The sequence below is a fragment of the Mesoplodon mirus genome (genome assembly GCF_964341445.2).
Source record: "Mesoplodon mirus genome assembly, chromosome: 5".
NCBI classification, from domain to species: Eukaryota; Metazoa; Chordata; class Mammalia; order Artiodactyla; family Ziphiidae; genus Mesoplodon; species Mesoplodon mirus.
This window is the reverse complement of record NC_138980.1, coordinates 150,341,084-150,361,899: the sequence shown is the minus strand read 5'-3', so window position 1 is coordinate 150,361,899 and position 20,816 is coordinate 150,341,084. Positions and strand designations below refer to the sequence as shown.

General features: G+C 38.0%; 1 protein-coding gene across 3 annotated transcripts in view; it reads right to left on the bottom strand.

The window, feature by feature from the left end:
* C6 (complement C6) overlaps window positions 1-20,816 on the bottom strand; it is an 86,152-nt gene that overhangs the window by 33,629 nt on the left and 31,707 nt on the right. For all 3 annotated transcript variants that reach the window (XM_082622353.1, XM_082622351.1, XM_082622352.1), the window contains 2 exons: window positions 13,343-13,583; window positions 8,196-8,318 (listed from right to left, as the gene is read on the bottom strand). In XM_082622353.1, coding sequence (XP_082478479.1) covers window positions 8,196-8,318; window positions 13,343-13,583 — 364 coding nt within the window. The remainder of the gene's footprint in view (window positions 1-8,195; window positions 8,319-13,342; window positions 13,584-20,816) is intronic.

Genomic DNA, 20,816 nt, shown 5'->3' with positions numbered 1-20,816 from the left:
ATTGACAGTGACTCTGACATGCAGGTTGATATATGTCATAAATGGATTGACACTGGTAAGAGCTATATATGATAAGCATAGGAACCTGAAGAAAGAACTAGTTAAGTCTATTTACTATTTTATTAGCTACTTTGAACAGAATGCTTACAAATGAATAAATTGATTAAAAGGATTCAAGAAAGAAAATGCAGACTGAAGATGATACCAACAGTGCAAACATAAGGAAAACAAATAATAGAAGGAAGAACAGACACTTGTATTTCTTCCACAAGCTTCTCATCAATCACAATATGAGTTTGACAGCAAGCCACTCTCAAAACATATCAAAAATTTTAAGGAATTTTATGAAGTATTATCATTATGATATGAGCAAGACAAGGAAAAAGTCTGTTTATTTCATATAGATTATCTTTTGATATTTTCTATTTTGCACACTTGTGTATATTTTTGTCCATAATGTATTTTTAGAATAATATATTTATAAACATTTGTTAGTAAGTGTACATATATTAGGGATATATCCTCAAAAAAATTTAATGGTACCATTACAGATTATAAAAGTTTGGAGTCAAATGATTTAATCAAAGTAGCTCAGGGTTAGAAATAGAAAAATCTAAGTTCTTTTTAAAATTTTTATTTCTTTTATACAGCAGGTTTTTATTAGTTACCTATTTTATACATATTAGTGTATATATGTCAATCCTAATCTCCCAATTCATCCCACCCCAGTGTTTCCTCACCTTGGTGTCCATACGTATGTTCTCTACATCTGTGTCTCTATTTCTGCCTTACAAACTGGTTCATCTGTACCATTTTTCTAGATTCCACGTATATGCATTAATATACAATATTTGTTTTTCTCTTTCTGACTTACTTCACTCTCTATGACAGTCTCCAAATCCATTCACATCTCTGCAAAAGCCCCAATTTCGTTCCTTTTTATAGCTGAGTAATATTCCATTGTATATATGTACCACTTCTTCTTTATCCAATCGTCTGTCGATGGGCATTTAGGTTGTTTCCATGACCTGGCTATTGTAAACAGTGCTGCAGTGAACACTGGGGTGCATGTGTGTTTTTGAATTATTGTTTTCTCTGGGTATATTCCCAGTAGTGGGATTGCTAGGTCATATGGTAATCTTATTTTCAGCTTTTTAAGGAACGTCCATACTGTTCTTCATAGTGGCTGTATCAATTTACATTCCCACCAACAGTGCAAAAGGGTTCCCTTTTCTCCACACCCTCTCCAGAATTTGTTTGTACATTTTCTGACGATGCCCATTCTAACCAGTGTGAGGTGATACCTCTTTGTAGTTTTGATTTGCATTTCTCTACTAATTTGTGATGTTGAGCATCTTTTCATGTGTCTCTTGGCCAGCTGTATGTCTTCTTTGGAGAAATGTCTATTTAGGTCTTCTGCCCATTTTTTAATTGAGTTTTATTTATTTTTTTATTTATTTTTTTTTGCGGTACGCGGGCCTCTCACTGTTGTGGCCTCTCCCGTTGCGGAGCACAGGCTCCGGACGTGCAGGCTCAGCGGCCATGGCTCATGAGCCCAGCCGCTCCGCGGCACGTAGGATCCTCCCAGACTGGGGCACGAACCCGCGCCCCCTGCATCGGCAGGCGGACTCTCAACCACTGCGCCACCAGGGAAGCCCGAATTGAGTTTTATTTTTTAATATTGAACTGCACGAGCTGTTTATATATTTTGGAGATTAATCCTTTGTCCGTTGATTCATTTGCAAATATTTTCTCCTATTCTGAGGGTTGTCTTTTCATTTTGTTTGTAGTTTCCTTTGCTTTGCCAAAGCTTTTAAGTATCATTAGGGTCCATTTGTTTATTTTTGTTTTTATTTCCATTACTCTAGGAGGTGGGTCACAAAAGATCTTGCTGTGATTTATGTCAAAGAGTGTTCTTCCTATGTTTTCCTCTAAGAGTTTTATATTGTCCGGTCTTACATTTAGGTCTCTAATCCATTTTGAGTTTATTTTTGTGTATGGTGTTAGGGAGTGTTCTAATTTCATTCTTTTACATGTAGCTGTCCAGTTTTCTCAGCACCACTTATTGAAGAGGCTTTCTTTTCTCCATTGTATATCCTTACCTCCTTTGTCATAGGTTAGTTGACCAAAGGTGCGGGAGTTTATCTCTGGGCTTTCTATCCTGTTCCATTGATCTATATTTCTGTCTTTGTGCCAGTACCATACTGTCTTGATTACTGTAGCTTTGTAGTATAGTGTGAAGTCAAGGAGTCTGATTCCTCCAGCTCCATTTTTTTCCCTCAAGATTGCTTTGGCTATTTGGGGTCTTTTGTGTTTTCATACAAATTTTAAAATTTTTTTGTTCTAGTTCTGTAAAAAATACCATTGGTAGTTTGATAGGGATTGCATTGAATCAGTAGATTGCTTTGGGTAGTATAGTCATTTTCACAATATTGATTCTTCCAATCAAAGGACACAGTATATCTCTCCATCTCTTTGTCTCATCTTTGATTTCTTTCATCAATGTCTCATAGTTGTCTGAGTACAGACCTTTTGTCTCCTTAAGTGGGTTTATTCTTAGGTTTTTTATTCTTTTTGTTGCAATGGTAAATGGGATTGTTTCTTTAATTTCTCTTTCTGATCTTTTGTTGTTAATGTATAGGAATCCAAGAGATTTCTGTGCATTAATTTTGTATCCTGAAACTTTACCAAATTCATTGATTAGCTCTAGTAGTTTTCTGATGGCATCTTTTGGATTATCTATGTATAGTATGATGTCATCTGCAAACAGTGACAGTTTTACTTCTTTTCCAATTTGTATTGCTTTTATTTCTTTTTTTTTCTCTGATTGCCATGGCTAGGACTTCCAAACCTATGTTGAATAATAGTGGCAAGAGTGGACATCCTTGTCTTGTGCCTGATCTTAGAGGAAATGCTTTCAGTTTTTCACCCTTGAGAATGATGTTTGCTGTGTTTTTGTCATATATGGCCTTTATTATGTTGAGATAGTTTCCCTCTATGCTCACCTTCTGGAGAGTTTTTATCATAAATGGGTGTTGAATTTTGTCAAAAGTTTTTTTCTGCATCTACTGAGATGATCATATGGTTTTTATTCTTCAAATTGTTAATATGGTATATCACATTGATTGATTTGCATATATTGAAGAATCCATGCATCTGTGGGATAAATCCCTTTTGATCATGGTCTATTATCCTTTTAATGTATTGTTGGATTCTGTTTGCTAGTATTTTGCTGAGGATTTTTGCATCTATATTCATCAGTGATATTGGTGTGTAATTTTCTTTTTTTGTAGTATCTTTGTCTGGTTTTGGTATCAGGGTGATGGTGGCCTTGTAGAGTGAGTTTGGGAGTGTTCCTTCTTCTGAAATTGTTTGGAAGAGTTTGAGAAGGATGGCTGTTAGCTCTTCTCTAAATGTTTGATAGAATTCACCTGTGAAGCCATCTCGTCCTGGACTTTTTTTGTTGGAAGGTTTTTAATCACAGTTTCAATTTCATTCTTTGTGATTAGTCTGTTAATATTTTCTATTTCTTCCTGGTTCAGTCTTGGAAAGTTATACCTTTCTAAAGAATTTGTCCATTTCTTCCAGGCTGTCCTTTTTATTGTCATAGAGTTGCTTGACTTGTGACCCAAGATGTGATCTTCCCTGGAGAATGTTCCATGCACACTTGAGAAGAAAATGTAATCTGCTGTTTTTGGGTGGAATGTCCTATAAATATCAATTAAACCTATCTGGTCTATTGTGTCATTTAAAGCTTGTGTTTCCTTATTAATTATCTGTTTGGATGATCTGTCCATTGGTGAAAGTGAGGTGTTAAAGTCCTCGACTATTATTGTGTTACTGTCTATTTCCTCTTTTATAGCTGTTAGCAGTTACCTTGTGTATTGAGGTGCAGCTATGTTGGGTGCATATTTATTTATAATTGTTTTATCTTCTTCTTGAATTGATCCATTGATCATTATGTAGTGTCCTTCCTTGTCTCTTGTAACATTCTTTATTTTAAAGTCTATTTTATCTGATAGGAGTAGCACTTACTCCAGCTTTCTTTTGATATCCATTTGCATGGAATATCTTTTTCCATCCACTCACTTTCAGTCTTTATGTGTCCCTAGGTCTGAAGTGGGTCTCTTGTAGACAGCATATATATGGGTCTTGTTTTTGTATCCATTCAGCAAGGCTGTGTATTTTGTTTGGAGCATTTAATCCATTCACGTTTAAGGTAATTATTGATATATATGTTCCTATTACCATTTTCTTAATTTTTTTGAGTTTGTTTTTGTAGGTCCTTTTCTTCTCTTGTGTTTCCCACTTAGAGAAATTCCTTTAGCATTTGTTGTAAAGCTGGTTTGGTGGTGCTGAATTCTCTTAGCTTTTGCTTGTCTGTAAAGCTTTTGATTTCTCCATCGAATCTGAATGAGATCCTTGCTGGGTAGAGTAACCTTGGTTGTCAGTTCTTTCCTTTCATCACTTTAAGTATATCATGGCAGGTGGATTCTTAACCACTGTGCCACCAGGGAAACTCCTGCCTTTTCATTTTGTCTGTCTTTCTGTCCATAGGTTTTTTGTTCCACAGGCTGCAAGATTGTAGTTCTTTTTGCTTCTGCTGTCTGTCCTCTGTTGAATGAGACTATCTAAGAGGCTTGTGCAAGCTTCCTAATGGGAGGCACTGGTGGCGGGTAGAACTGGATGTTGCTCTGGTGGGCAAAACTCAGTAAAACTTTAATCCACTTTTCTGCTGATGGGTGGGGCTGAGTTCCCTCCCTGTTGGTTTTTTGGCCTGTGGCAACCAAGCACTGGAGCCTAGAGGCTCTTTGGTGGGGCTAATTGTGGACTCTGGGAGGTCTCAAACCAAGGAGTACTTCCCAGAACTTCCACCGCCTGTGTCCTTGTCCCCATGGTGAGCCACAGCTGTCCCCCATCTCTGCAGGAGACCCTGCAAGATTAGCAAGTAGGTCTGGTTCAGTCTCCTATGGGATCACTTCTCCTTCCCCCTGGGTCCTCATGTGAGCACTACTTTGTGTGTGTCTTCCAAGAGTGAAGTCTTTGTTTCTCCCAGTCCTGTCGAAGTGCTGCAATCAAATTCCACTAGCCTTCAAAGTCTGATTCTCTGGAAATTCCTCCTCCTGTTGCCAGACCCCCTCGTTGGGAAGCCTGACATGGGGCTCTGAACCTTCACTCTAGTGGGTGGACTTCTGTGGTATAATTGGTCTCCAGTTTGTGAGTCACCCACCTAGTGGTTATGGGATTTGATTGTATTGTGATTGTGCGCCTCTTACTGTTTCATTGTGGCTTCTCCTTTGTGTTTGGATGTGGGGTATCTTTTTTGGTGAGTTCCAGTGTCTTCCTGTCAATGATTTTTCACAGTTAGTTTTGATTCCTGTGCTCTCGCAAGAGGGAGTGAGCACACGTCCTTCTACTCTGCCATCTTGAACCAGTCCATCCAAATTTATGTTCTTAAGTGTGCTTTGCTTTTAGAAAACAGCATAAATGCGTCTTTGTTTTTAGGCAAATTGTCATTGTGATTAATAAGCATTAGTTGAGAACCTGCTATAAGCCAGGCACTAAAAACTTGGGTTGGGGAGTTGACACATTCAGGAATATTAGAAATGTGTCAGCTGGGCAGGATTGGTAGTTGATTAACCAGTTTGGAGACTATTGCAATAGTCTCTGATTTTGCAGTGTCCCTACAAGCTGAAAACTAGAATTCATATTTGACATTTTCTCATCTCTATGTTGGATGGATTTTATAGCCAAGTAGTTCTTTTTCAGTAAGTATTCAAGAATGAATATTTCCAGAATTCTCTCATGTTTTGAGATGTCTTTCTGTTACCTCTACATATGAACATATTTTCTTTTCTCTTTTAGAAATTTGTGGACATTGCTCTATCATCTTGTAGCTTTGCATTTTGTCAAGAAGAAGTCTGACGCCAGCCAGATTTTGTTGTTATTCTGTAGGGAACTTGTTCTTTCAGCTAGGATACTTGAATTCATTTTAAAAATCTTTGTATTTAGTTAATTAACTAGAATTTGTCTTGAAATTGTATATTTGAACAATATTTCTCATACAAATAATCAAGACAAATTTCTTCCTTTATTTCAGGGACTTTATATATATATATGTATGTATATTTATATATATTTTAAAAAATAGTTTTTCTGTTTCATTTCTTAGGCTCTCTATTTCAGGAACACTAATTCCCATCTATTGAATTACATTTATCATTCCATTTCCATTAGATATTCTTTAATAATGGTTAATATCTGGATTTTTTCTCTGCATTCATTATGAATTACTTTAGATCTTTTCTTTAATAATTTTATATTCAGACAATTATATTTTGAAGTTGCAGTGTCTATTTATAGCTATAATGGCAATACTTTTCAATATTTGTTGTCTTTATACCTTAGCTTTGAAATCTTCCTTTTCAATTAATTCTTATATTTAATGTTTTAATCTCTGAGCTTTTGATTTACTGAATTCACATTCTTATTAAATTATTCTATTGCAAAACAAACTGGTATAGAATCTGTACATTCTTTGGTTTGTATTACTAGGTTGATTGCTTTGCATACTGTTCTTTTTTGGGGGGAGAGTAATACAAATGTGTAGTTGTCATATCAGCTCTCATTTTGCTTATGCTCAACATGGGCATCCACATGTAGACCATTGATAGGCTCTGATATTTAAAACTACCTATTTATTATTATAGTAAATATGATATTATTATCTGTTCCTTGGCTGTCCTCCCATGACAATATAAACTTCATATTTTGGGAGTTTTTGTGGTTCTGATTTCCTTTGTTCTGAGCAGAAGTAGCAATCAGTCAGGAAGAGTAAGGGAATAAGAAAACTTTACACAGAGGAAGGAGTTATTTATAATGGTAAGGCACAGAAGAGAGCATGACTTATTTAGGAGACTACATAAAGTTTAGCTAGGCAGAGAGAGAGGCAGGAACCTATCTTCAAGGCTATTTGAAACCATGACAAGTTTAAGGCATGAGTGTTTCATGATAAGATTTGCCTTGGAGAATATTCCTTTAACAGAAAATGTGTAGAATAGATTGGAAGAAGGCAAGACCAGAGGCAAGGGAACGAGTTGGGAGGCCTCTGTGGTAATCCAGGTTGGAAATGATGAATGGAAGACATGTCTATGGAAATGAAGAGCTGGGGAGAACTGGGAGAAATATTAAGGAGGAGGAATGACTACTTATTGGATGTACAGGCTAGAAAGAGGGAGGGAGAAATCAAAGACAGCACTCAGGTTTCTGGCTTTGTTGCCTGAGCCTTTTTAATGTACTTCTCTTACAACTAATTTGTCTTTTTTTTAAAATTTTTATTGAAGTATAGTTGACTTACAATGTTCTATTAGTTTCTGGTGTACAGCAGAGTGATTCAGTTTTTCATATATATGGATATACACACACACACATATATAATTCTTTTTCATATTCTTTTCCTTTATGGTTTATTACAAGATACTAAGTATAGTTCCCTGTGCTATACAGTAAGACCTCGCTTATCTATTTTATATATAGTAGTTTGTATCTTCTAATCCAAAACTCCTAATTTATCTCTACCCACCTTCTCATTTGATAACCATAAGTTTGTTTTCTATAATATGTCTATGAGTCTGTTTCTGTTTTGTAATAAGTTCACTTGTATCATATTTTAGATTCCACATAGAAGTGATATCATATGGTATTTGTCTTTGTCTGACTTACTTCACTTAGTATAATAATCTCTAGGTCCATCCACATTGATGTAAATGGCATTATTTCATTCTTTTTTATGGCTGAGTGGTATTCCATTGTATATATGTACTACATCTTCTGTATTTTTAGTGATTGTCTATATGTATCCTTACTTTGTAAGTTCCTTGACTGGAAGACCTAGTTCATGCCCATCTGTACTTTACAGTGCTTAATACTGAGTTTGACCGATAGGAAGAATCAGTAAATGTGCATTCAGTTAAACAAACTAAATAGGAGATAAAGAAAATCTTAACCATGTCCCCTTTTAAGTAGTACTAATATTTGATTTGCTCCCTTCCCCCACCACACATAGGGCTCTGAGGTAAACAAATGAAACTAATGAAAAGTGAAAAATAGTGTAGTCACAGTCATGTGCAATATGGTAGTTAAATTACTGCCAGTCAGGACGCACTGGGTAAGCTGCTAAGAGAAAGCATTGTTACCTCCATGTTTCTCTGAGAGCTTGTTAGTGGTGCACCGGTATTCCACTGTTTTTTTCTTAAAAAAAAGGAAGCGTTTCGTTGTTTCAACCCGGATGCAGTTTTGGGCTTCTGCCTTCGTTAAACCTAGGAAAGGGAATACAAGCAAAAAACCCTGAGAATGTACCATGGACAATTCAGGGAAGAGAAGCATGAGGCTCTGGGCACTTGGGGAGCTACAGGTACTCCATATCAGCACACAACTCCTCCAGTTCCCGTGGGCTCAAATGATTAATGGCTTTTACTACAGAGGCAGTCCTTCACAGGCCCTGGGACATGCTGAAGAGAAGAGGTATATATGAGTCCCTGCCGTTTCCCCCATGGGGATCATGTTAGCATCTCCATGTTGCCTACACACAATAAATCTCTAAGCTTTCCTGTCCTGCTGGCCACTGCCCTTGTATAGCCCCACAAGTCAAGAGATGAACACATGCTCTGTTTGGTGCCTCGCTGACAGGTCTTCTTTTGGGGTCACAGCTGATTCTGTGAGAACTGAGTCCATTTCACTTCTTCCCCTGTTCACCACCTAAAATGTAGATCTCATTGGTCACCTCTCCTTCCTGGAACACTCATTCTCATACTTGGCTATGCTTCCTTTCCCTGACTTAGCTGCTCACTCCACCTCTACCTCCAAAACCCTTTCATTTTACTATCAGAAATTCTGACTTCCTGACTCATGAACTCTGCTTTTATGTCCTTGATGACTGTTCGCTCTTTCTCCTCATCTTAATTCAAGCCTAGACTTGATATATTTCCACTGTTGTATCCAAGGGAGGTTGATGTTGCCTCTTTCCCAGCCTCTTTAGGAGTTGGACCTGGGCTTGATATCTTCCTAGTTTCCCAGTGCTGCTTTCATAGGATGACACTCCACAGTTTTATAACTCTTGTAAAAGTCTTGATGCTCTGAAGCTCAGGACATCCAATTCTAATTCCTTTGGTCTTCATTGTTCTTATCTTTTAACAAACTTTGAAGCATCATTTGTTAAAGATTTTGGTATCTGAATCAGTCTTTTCCACCCCAATGCTAACCATTATTCTTAATGACTTCAAAACCGATGGGGATGTCAGGGATTGAGTGGGACAGAGCACAGAGAAACAGGTCTGGCTGTTTGGAGGCTAAGTTGGTACTGCTTATCTGGGGTAATGTGAGGAGAATAAGTGTTTCCTTTTTTTTTTTAACAGCTTCCCAAGTCACCTGACCTGGTACCCAAAACACCTAAATTAGAATCCAGTTTTTTTGATGTTTAGTTAAAAATTGCCTTGAAAAATACAAGCTCATGAGAGATAGAGCTATTATGTGAGCTCTTAAGCACCTTAAAGCAAAGTAGTTTATCAGATACTGATTCTTAGGGTTGCAGGTTACAAGAGGCAGGGAAGAATATTTTCAGAGCTGGATGCGTCATGTGAGTATGATGCTGAAAGTTAAACCTGAGGGCTCAGATCACCGAGGAATGAGGCTGAGTAGATGGGGATGGGGCTTCCTACTTCACCGTTTTTTCAATAGTTTGACCCATTCAAAGAAATATATTACAGGTTGGAGTAAAGAATTCTTGGTTTGATGGCTGTTTTGGTCAGACTGAATAAACACAACTCATTTTTCTTTTGGTAGTATTGTTCTTTTAAGTGGGTCAGACAAATGTTTAGGCCACATGAGGAATTTAATACGTCTGCAGTGCACAACTCTTATCCTTTCATTAAGTTTCTATGATTTATAAGTGAAAATTAAATTATATGTGACTAATTCACTAATTATAACATAATTAATTAACTATTAAGTTAATTACATTTGCTGAGGGTCATAGGAGAACGCTTAAAGATTTGAATGATGAATCTCTCTTATGAGTCATGGTGTTGGTCATGCAGTGATCAAAATATCAAGGCTTTATCAGTGAATTTCTGTGCTGGTCTTTTCTTCTTCACAAGATGTCCTATAGCTTGTGCCTGACCCAATCCACACTGACACAGGAGTTTCTTGATGCTGAAGCACTTGCCCTCTCAAGCTTGAGTGTCCCTCTGATGTGACACAGGGATGAGTATTTCAGAAATGTCCTCAGCTACTCTGACTGGGCAAAGGTCAACAATGTCAATCAAAAATGTCATACTGATAGGGGCTTCCCTGGTGGCGCAGTGGTTGAGAGTCCGCCTGCCAACACAGGGGACACGGGTTCATGCCCCGGTTCGAGAAGATCCCACATGCCGCAGAGCGGCTAGGCCCGTGACCCATGGCCACTGAGCCTGCGCGTCTGGAGCCTGTGCTCCACAACGGGAGAGGCCACAACAGTGAGAGGTCCTCCTACCACACACACACAAAAAAAGGTCATACTGATAAATAGTGGGGTGTATAGTTTTTCTCCTCTAATTCAGAGCAGAAAATGACTTCCCAGTCAAAGGACTTTAAAATTACCATCTTGTATAACATGATATTTTAATTGTTTAATGTTCTCTCTGTATTCCTGAAATTCTTTTTACCTTGCATGCTGAAGCAATGGCAACTTTTATTCAAGGTTTAAAATTGACTATGGGACACTGTGCAGTAGAGGAATAAATCAAGGGATGCAAATAAAAAGCAATTTAATTTTGTTTTATTCTTCTTGCACTAGAGAAAGTGCTATGAAGTATTCAAGTCATTTTAAAAAAAATTAATGACAAGGGATATAATTCCTATTGAATAAGGCAAATAATTCTTATTGAATAAAGCAAATAAAAACTAAGCCTAAATCTAACTCTACATTATCGAGAAGTAAGGGGAGAAGGACTGAAAGAGGGAAAAGGGAGGAGGCCAGAATATGTATTCATCTGAAGAGTGGGCAAAAACAGGTAAGCACACCCACCAGAGAATACCATTTTATTGAGATTTGTTTCTGTCTGAGTGAGCTTCATCTTAACCACAATTAAAATTGAGCTCCAATATTATTATTGTGACTCAGAGAAGTATATATATACACGGAAATGCACATATTTAATGACTATAAGAATATATATTATATATAAAAATATTGAATATAAGGATATATATCTTATTTAATATATTAAATATAAATATATATACACATACTATAAATACTATGTATATATATAGTGTGTGTATGTGTACATATGTGTGTATGGTTATATATATCAGTTTTATATCATATCTCAAACTCCCTTTCTTTCTCTTATTATGTGTGGCTCTGTGTCTGAAGTCTCTATTTTATTTAAAGAGAAAAAGATAGAAGGTGAGAATATTTCAGGAAGAAAGTATAGCTCATCACTCTTCATTTTTGTTATGGGGCTTCAACTATTAAAATGCTGGATGGCTGACTAAAGATTCACATCGTTCTTTAACTGACCTGAACTCTAAGCCTTTAGAGGCTTTGCTGTGAATGCATGATGAGTATAGCTTATCAAGTGAGAAATTATTCTTGGCTACAGCAGCAGTGACCAGAATAATTTTATCCCAAGGGTGAGATGAAACCAAGTCAAGGGCCAGAGACTTCCCCGAATGATTTTTGCTCATCATAAATGTTGATGAAATTCATCAAGCAAACATTGCTCCAGTGGAAAGGATAACGGTAAGGAAACATAAGAGGCAGGCAGTGTGGAAAGCCCATCACAGCATAAGCCTTGGATTTCAGTAACTCTGTCAGGCAAAAAATTTTGAAGACCTTCTTACTGAAAATCTTTCTCAAAGACATTTATCCCATCTCCTTTCTTAAAAAGCAGATCTTGATGGACATCTGATCAATTAAGGTTTAGAAGGACTCAGGGAAGCCCCATTAAACATTACCATTTGCCATAATGAGATATAAGAACAGAAGGATTGAAACTATAGTCACCTCAGAGTTGGCTTGGTGTCTTTTAAAATAAATTCTTAATTTCTTTTGTATAAAAGTTAAATGATCGGGGCTTCCTTGGTGGCATAGTGGTTGAGAGCCTGCCTGCCGATGCAGGGGACATGGGTTCATGCCCCGGTCCAGGAAGACCCCACATGCCATGGAGCAACTAGGCCTGTGAGCCGTGGCCGCTGAGCCTGCGCATCTGGAGCCTGTGCTCTGCAACGGGAGAGGCCACAACTGTGAGAGGCCCGCCTACCGAAAAAAAAAAAAAGTTAGATGACCAAGAATTCTGATTTATTTAGGGGAATCTGTCAGTTGGGTTCTGGTTATTATACAATTTCCTAGCCATGTTCTCAAGATAGAAGCATCACAAGGATGCTGTGTCATTTCACACAGGAGCCTGAAAAATTTCACACAGGAGCCTGAAAAATTTATACAAGGTACTTAAGTAATAGTAATTAATATTGGCAATCTAGGATAATAAGCAACCAAGATTAATTTTTTAACCAAGGTTTATATTGTTATTTTATATGTAAGCAGAAAAATATCACTGCTTATATCCCAAGATATAAAATTGCAACCTTTCCTCAAATGAAAGTGCTTCCCATCTGGTTTCAAGTTTTGTCACCAGTAGGTGCATATCTGGCCGATATTAACTTAGTCCCTTGTCAAGTCCTTAATTGCTTTTCATCCTTTGCCCTTGACTTTCAGTTAAAATCATTAAAAGAAAAAGAATTAGTCTAGTGGCTAGGACTTTGCGCTTTCACTATTGAGGGCCTGGGTTCAATCCCTAGTCAGGGAACTAAGATCCCACATGCGCTCAGCCAAGGAAAAAAAAAGAAAAGAAAGAAAGAAAGAAAGAAAAAAGACTGTCAGTGGATATGCTGTAATTACAGTTTTATAAAATTATTATCTCCTATAAAATTGCTATAAGTAAATTATCTTTTAGAGTTTAGTTCCAAGACAAATTTTGTTTTCCTTGAGGTGATGGCATGCATCTCTCTTTAGTTTACCACTACTAAGCAGCTTATGATGTTCTTAATGTCAGGAAATTCTGGGTCAAATCTGATGTCCAAAGAGGTGAAGCCTATTTATTTTTCCTTCTTCTTTATGTCTGAATTTTCTATTTCTATTTTATTTCCTTGAGTGTGTACTTTTTGGTTTTTCTTCATATCATTTTGGAAATAAAGCAGGGTCAAAATAAAGTCAATAAAGAAGAACTAAAAGGATAGAGAAATAGAAAAATGTATTGCACACTATCTTATCAGTTAAAAATGAAGGTTGAAGAAAGCGAACCTGAGTTCTTTAGTTCTTCCTTGCTAAACTGATAGAGGAGATCATACACGCCTCCCAGGGAGCCAGAGGTGAAATAGTGAGTCCCGAAGTCATCAAATATCCGGCTGTATAAAGCAGAGTTGTATTCAAGAGGCAGATGGTTAAGTGCTTTCAAAAAGACATCAGAAAGCTGCAGATCTTTAGTTTTCATTGTGAAATTTAAGACTTTTATCACTTTATGGATCCTAATAAAACTGGAATCCTAAATGGAAGAGGAGAAAGGATTAAAAAAAAAGAAAAAGTTTATTAAAGGTAATGAAAGCTTGAGGGATCAAGCAGTAAATGTTTACCATCCGCTTCATTCTAACCACAGCATTACAACAATTATTAACTCTCCATTGCATGTTCCCACAGACAAAATGATAATTTTCATTTTATTTTTTTCCAGTACCTTTTCCTCAGATGTTCAAAATGGTAAACAGATTAAGATGACCTCAATCATGTAAACTGTGTGACTGAGGCATTTGCTCTCTACCAAAAAGAGATCAAGTATCAAAAAGTAAATCTTTCGGGCTTCCCTGGTGGTGCAGTGGTTGGGAGTCCGCCTGCCGATGGAGGGGACATGGGTTCATGCCCCGGTCTGGGAAGATCCCACATGCCACGGAGCAGCTGGGCCCGTGAGCCATGGCCACTGAGCCTGCGTGTCCGGAGCCTGTGCTCCGCAACAGGAGAGGCCACAACAGTGAGAGGCCCGCGTACTGCAAAAAAAAAAAAAAAAAGTAAACATTTCTTTCTTGATGGTCAATTGTGGGTGCACCCCTACCACGTTATTATTTAGAAAGCCTAGATAATGCAAATAATTGAACAAAGATTGTGTAAATTTTCAACTGGAAGTTACACAATGAGATTCAAGTCATCACTTTGTCATAGACTCAGGAAAAGCATGTCAATTCTCTGGGCCTCAGTTGTCTGGGAAATGTCACCTGCTGCACAGCCTTCATCTGTGACATTTCACACCCCTTTCAACTCCAAAATGTTATGACTTAAAATTACGTAAGGAGTAAAATTAAACAAAATTATTTGTATTCTCTCTCCTCTATCCGTAAATAGAAATATTTGCTTGGAGGTTCTTTTTTCTTTAATTTTCTTTTGTTATGTCAAATTAATTTAGGATTAGGTGATTGGTATTATGCCCCAAATTTCATTCCATTATACTGTCTTTCTCCATAGCCACTGTTTTATGTGTGTATCCATGTATACTGTTCTTTTAAAAAAATTTATATACTGTAAAGGATTACTCAATTTTAGCAAATTGTAAAGTTTAAGTAATAAAAAGAGAGAGGGGCATATTTTAGCCAAAGTTCTTTATTAGTTAAATTGTTAAATTGATTAATTAAATTATTATAGCTGTAAATTATTAAACAGCTATCTTTCTGTGTGCTATAATTGTGGAACAAAATAACTGTTAACACAAAAGAAGAAAAATCTCACAAGACTTGAGGAAGAGTCAGTATTCATCCACCTCTCTCTCTCTTTTCTTCTCTCTTCCTCCCTCCTTCTCTCCCTTTCCTTACTCTTTCCTATCTCCTTACCTTCAATACATTTATCTCTCAGCTATCTCATATGCAGTGGACATAGATGTGTACAAGGAAGAAAAAATTGAGGTCTTTATGGAGCTTACATTTTAAGAGTCCATTAATTTCTAAGTTTAATACTTGAATTTTGTCATGGAGGTGTGGCTTTGGAAAAGTAGAGGGACATTGTGCTTTTAGAAAGAAGCACACTTACTTCCTGAATAACTGAAATGTGCCTGTTTGGATATCTGCATTGAAATGGGTTGTTAAAATTTTCCAGGTTGCTTTAAAAAATGAAATTGTGGAAAATACAAGTGAAATTTTGGTAACTCGACTTAGCACAAGCACCTCCTTGGTGCCCCACTTGTCAGATCCTGGGGGCTAGAACTGGCTATTTTGGACTAAAAAATTATGTGACAGTATGTTATTAACCATGTGTGGTCTATTTCAACATTCTGTGAGAGCTTGCTTTATTTTAACCATCTTTCTGTTGGTTCAATTTTGTAAAGAAATTCAAAAAAGCACTGAATCTTGCTGAGATAACTGGTGTTTTGACTTGAAACAGACTATCTGCCCAACAAATGTTTAGTCAGATCTTTTAGTGACAAGATAAATAAAGCATTAAACTCCACTTTAAGGGCTTGGATTGATTTTCAAGTTTGTGGGACGTTATTTTCTCTATTTGAAGATTAAGAGAGTTTGCAGTAGCATTTTCTACTTAACCTGAGATATCCTTATTCTGCTCAGATCTAATCAAAGATGTTGGGTTGAACCACACAAAGTTGACAATCTTGTAAGTCAAAAATGGTTGAATATCAGCAGTTTCATATGTTCGGACCTGATACTGTGAATAGCCTGAAATGTTTCCACTTCGGGGCAGACTATTAAAGATAAAATAACAGCTGTTTACCTACAGATAAGGGTTTTACAAATGTTCTCTAGCATGTTTGAAACATTTATAAACAAATTCTGTGAAGCAAACCTTGATTTTGAGACTGGTATATATATATAAATAATGGATTTGCTTCAGAGCAAGCTGGGAGACTTATTGAAAAAAAGCCAGACTCACATGCCCAATCCCAGACATGTTGAATCAATAAATTAAAAGAAGGGTCTGGGGAGGTGTCTTTTTACCTCCTGGTAATTCTGTCACGAACTTGTCTTAAGAATATAATTTGGTAAGTGTGAGGGGAACAATATGACCCAGAGTCCATTCAAAAGTGAACTAACAATCTGTGTTATAAAAGGAATTTATTTTATTCTTTTTCAACATGCTCATATCACCAGAGCAATACTCTTTCCAGAGTTTGGTGAAATGTTGAATAAAGGAATGAATGAATAAGCAAGTAGCTTGAGGTATAATGTGGTAGATGTGATAGTGGGCAAAAATTAGACAATTGATTTTAATTCCCAACTCTGGCATTTACTCATAGTAAGATAATCGGAGTGACTTGACTTCTTGGACTTTAGTGTAGTGCCTGACACATGGTAGGTATTTGATGAATTCTGTTGAATTAAAAATAAATATATGGACTTCAATTTACTCATCTGCAAAATGGTGTTAAAAACATCTTCTACCGACGGGGAGGAGTCAAGATGGCAGAATAGGAGGATGCTGAATTCGTCTCTCCTCACAAGTACATCAGAGGGAGGGGATATATGTATACATATAATAGATTCACTTCATTGTACAGCAGAAACTAACACAACATTGTAAAGCAACTATATCCCAATTTTTTAAAAAAAGAATACATCTACAAATGGAAGAATTCTCACAGAGCACCTGCTGAACATTAGAGGAAGACTTTGGACCCCAAAAAGGACAAGAAAAATCCCCTCACGACTGGGTAAGACAAAAGAAAAGAAGAATCAAAAAAGGGACCAGTACCCCTGGTGGGAAGCCAAAGGTAAGGAGAGGTTCCTGCACTCAGTAAAACACCCTCATGGTGAGGAAATCAGCTGGGACAGAAAGGGACCTTCAGAGGATCAAAGGGGAATGCAGCAGACCATCTGTGGAAGGCAGGACAAAGTAAGAGCTGTGTGCATGGTCTACAACACAGCTCTGCACATCCCAGCCCGAGTCGTGTGTCTCCTGGTGCAGAGCGGGGCTGGGTGCTGGAAAGTGGGGTTTGGAGCATGGACCCAGGGAGGGGACAACTGTTGGCTGTGAAAGGGACAGGAGTAAGGAGCTCCACAACCGGAAAAATTTGCAGAAGCCTGGGACACCATGGAAGCAAGAAGTCCTTGTTGAGTGACACACAAGGGGTGGGGCTGCCATTGCAACCTCCTTCTCCACTCAACTGTTTTGGCCTCCATGGGCACTGGGAGGAGCATCCATCTGAGCAGGTTCACCTGCCTCTCAATCCAAGGCCTCCTCTCCCTGCATAGGCTCCAAGTTCCTGAGCGCCGCCTATGCCAAAGCCTCCTCGGGAATCAGCCCTGGGTGCCCCTGCCTGAGATGGGAATCTGCCAGTGCTGGCAGGGGCTGAGTGCTAAAGTGTGGGGTTAAGAGAGCATATCTGGGGAAAGGACCACTGTTGGCTGTGTGGATACAACAGGGGACAGGAGTGAGGGGCTCTGAGGCCGGGAATGCCCCTAGAGGAAGTGTAGTCTGCCTAGGAAATGAGGTGCCATTGTTGAGTGGTGCTCAAGGGGCAGGGCCGCCACTGCCCCAACATGCCAGCCCCTGCCTCTGCAGCAATGGGAGGGACTCCCACCAGAGTGACTGCATCCCAGTCTGTTGCAACTGCCTGTTGGTCTCTGCTGGCACAGACACTTCACACACAACCCAGTTGTGGCTACCATACCCCTCCCTGGCCTGAGTGAGTAAGTGTGCTCCAATCAAGTGTGGCTTTTGCCCCCTCTTGCCTTGGCAGGAAACAGATGCCGGAGGGTGGCACACATGCAAAGGTGGGGCCAAAACCAAAGCTGAGCCTCAGTGGTGGTGTGACTAAGGAGGAGGAAATCACTCCATGCAGCTGTACAAGCCGTGGATTAAACACCCATGATCAGCTTGGTAAATCCCGCATCTGTGGAATACCTGAATAGACAATGAGTGTTCCCACAACAGAGACCTGTCTAGCTTTAAAAGCAGTGGACTTTGGGGGCAAGTACACATGGAAGCTGGGCCAGGTCGGAGCCTGAGCTGCCCCTATGGAGCCCACAGAGGGTCGAGACCTACCTAGAGGTATTTGAGGACCTCCTGGGGAGGTGGATTTGGGCTGTGGCTCACTGTGGGAGCAAGGACGCTGACAGCAGAGGCCCCAGGAAATATTCTTATCACTATTATTCTTTTTTGTTTGTTTCATTTTATTCAGTTTTTGTTGTTTTTATTATGTTTTATATTTTATTTTTTAATATTTTAAATTTTTTTCTATTTTTACTTTACTTTTTTGTTGTTTTGTGTTTTTTTTCCTGTTTTTGTTCTTTTTTTGGTCATTTTGTGTGTTTGTTTTATAGTTTCTTTGCCTTTTATTTAGTTTGCTTTCTTTTTTTGTTTAGTTTTTTATTTTTTGTTTTTGTTAAATTAGTCTTTGATGGTTTTCATTTTTGAGCTCTTTTGTTTGTTCTCCTGTTTTTTTGTTTTCTTTGTCTTTTTTTGTCTGTTTCTTTGTTTTTGTTTTTATCATTTGTCTTGGGTTTTGTTTTCCTTTTTTGTGTTGTTTTGCTGTTTGTTTTTGTTTTTGTCATTTGTATTGGGTTCTGTTTATCTGTTTATTTTCTTTTCCTTTTTTTTTCCTTTTTTCTCTGGATACACTGTGAAGCTTGTGGGTTCTTGGTTCCCTGCCAGGGGTCAGGCTTAGGCATCCAGGGTAGGAATGCCAAGTCCAGGATGCTGGACCACCAGAGAATTCCTAGTACCAGGAAATATTAATCAGTGTGTGCTCTCCTGGAGATATCCATCTGACACCAAGACCCAGCTCCGCCCAACTGCATGCAGGCTCCAGTGCTGGACACCTCACACCAAACAACCAACAGGACAGGAACACAACCCAACCCATCAGTGGAAAGGCTGCCAAAAGTTGTACTAAGCTCACAGAAACACCAAAACGCACCAACTGATGTGGTCTGGCGTATCAGAAGGAAAAGACTAAGCTCCACCCACCAGAGCACAGGCACCAGTCCCTCCCACCAGGAAGCCTACACAAGCACCTGGACCAACTTCATCCACCAGGGAGCAGACAACAGAAGCAAGAGGAACTACAACACTGTAGCCTGCCAAAAGGAGACCACAAACACATTACGTTAGACAAAATGAAACGACATTGAAATATGTTGCAGACGAAGGAGCAAGATAAAAACTCACAACACCAAATAAATGAAGAGGAAATAGGCAATCTACCTAAAAAAGAATTCAGAGTAATGATAGTAAATATGATCCAAGATCTTGGAAATAAAATGGAGGCATGGATTGAGAAGATACAAGAAATGTTTAACAAGGACATAGAAGAACTAAAGAACAATCAGTGATGAAGAACACAATAACAGAAATGAAAAATACATTAGAGTAATCAGTAGCAGAATAACTGAGGCAGAAGATGGGTAAGTGAGCTGGAAGACAGAATGGTGAAATTCACTGCTGCAGAGCAGAATAAAGAAAACAGAATGAAAAGAAATGAGGAGAGTCTCAGAGATCTCTGGGACAACATTAAGTGCACCAACATTTGAATTATAGGGGTTCCAGAAGAAGAGAAAGATAAGGGTCTGAGAAAATATTTGAAGAGATTATAGTTGAAAACTTCCCTAACATGGGAGAGGAAATAGTCACCCAAATCCAGGAAGTGAAGAAAGTCCCATACAGGATAAACCCAAGAAGAAAAATGCCTAGACACATATTAATCAAATTAACAAAAATTAAATACAAAGAAAAAATATTAAGAGCAACAAGGGAAAAGCAACAAATAACATACAAGAGAATCTCCAGAAGGTTACCAGCAGATTTTTCAGCAGAAACTCTGCAGGCTAGAAGTGAATGTCAGGATATATTTAAAGTGATGATAAGGAAAAACTTACAATCAAGATTACTCTACCTAGCAAGGATCTCATTCAGATTTGACAGAGAAATCAAAAGCTTTACAGACAAGCAAAAGCTATGAGAATTCAGCACCACCAAACCAGCTTTACAATAAATGCTAAAGGAACTTCTCTAGGTAGAAAACACAAGAGAAGAAAAAGACCCACAAAAACAAACCCAAAACAATTAAGAAAATGGTAATAGGAAAAAACATATGGATAATTACCTTAAATGTAAATGGATTAAGTGCTCCAACCAAAAGACATAGACTGGCTGAATGGATACAAAAACAAGACCCATATATATGCTGTCTACAAGAGACCCACTTCAGACCTAAGGACACATACAGACTGAAAGTGAGGGGATGGAAAAAGATATTCCATGCAAATGGAAATCAAAAGAAAGCTGGAGTAGCCATACTCATATTAGAAAAAATTGACATTAAAATAAAGAATGTTAAAAGAGACAAGGAAGGACACTGCATAATGATCAAGGGATCAATACTAGAAGAAGGTATAACAATTGTAAATATTTATGCACCTAACTTAGGAGCACCACAATACATAAGGCAAATGCTAACAGCCATAAAACGGGAAATTGACAGTAACACAATTATAGTAGGGGACTTTAACACCCCACTTTCAACAATGGACAGATCATCCAGACAGAAAATTAATAAGGAAACACAAGCTTTAAATGACACATTAGCCCAGATGGACTTAATTTACATTTACAGGACATTCCATCCTAAAATAAAAGTATACACTTTCTTCTCCCGTGAACATGGAACATTCTCCAGGATACATCATATCTTGGGTCACAAATGAAGCCTCAATAAATTTAAGAAAATTGAAATCATAACAAGCATCTTTTCCAACCACAACACTATGAAATTAAAATAAATTAC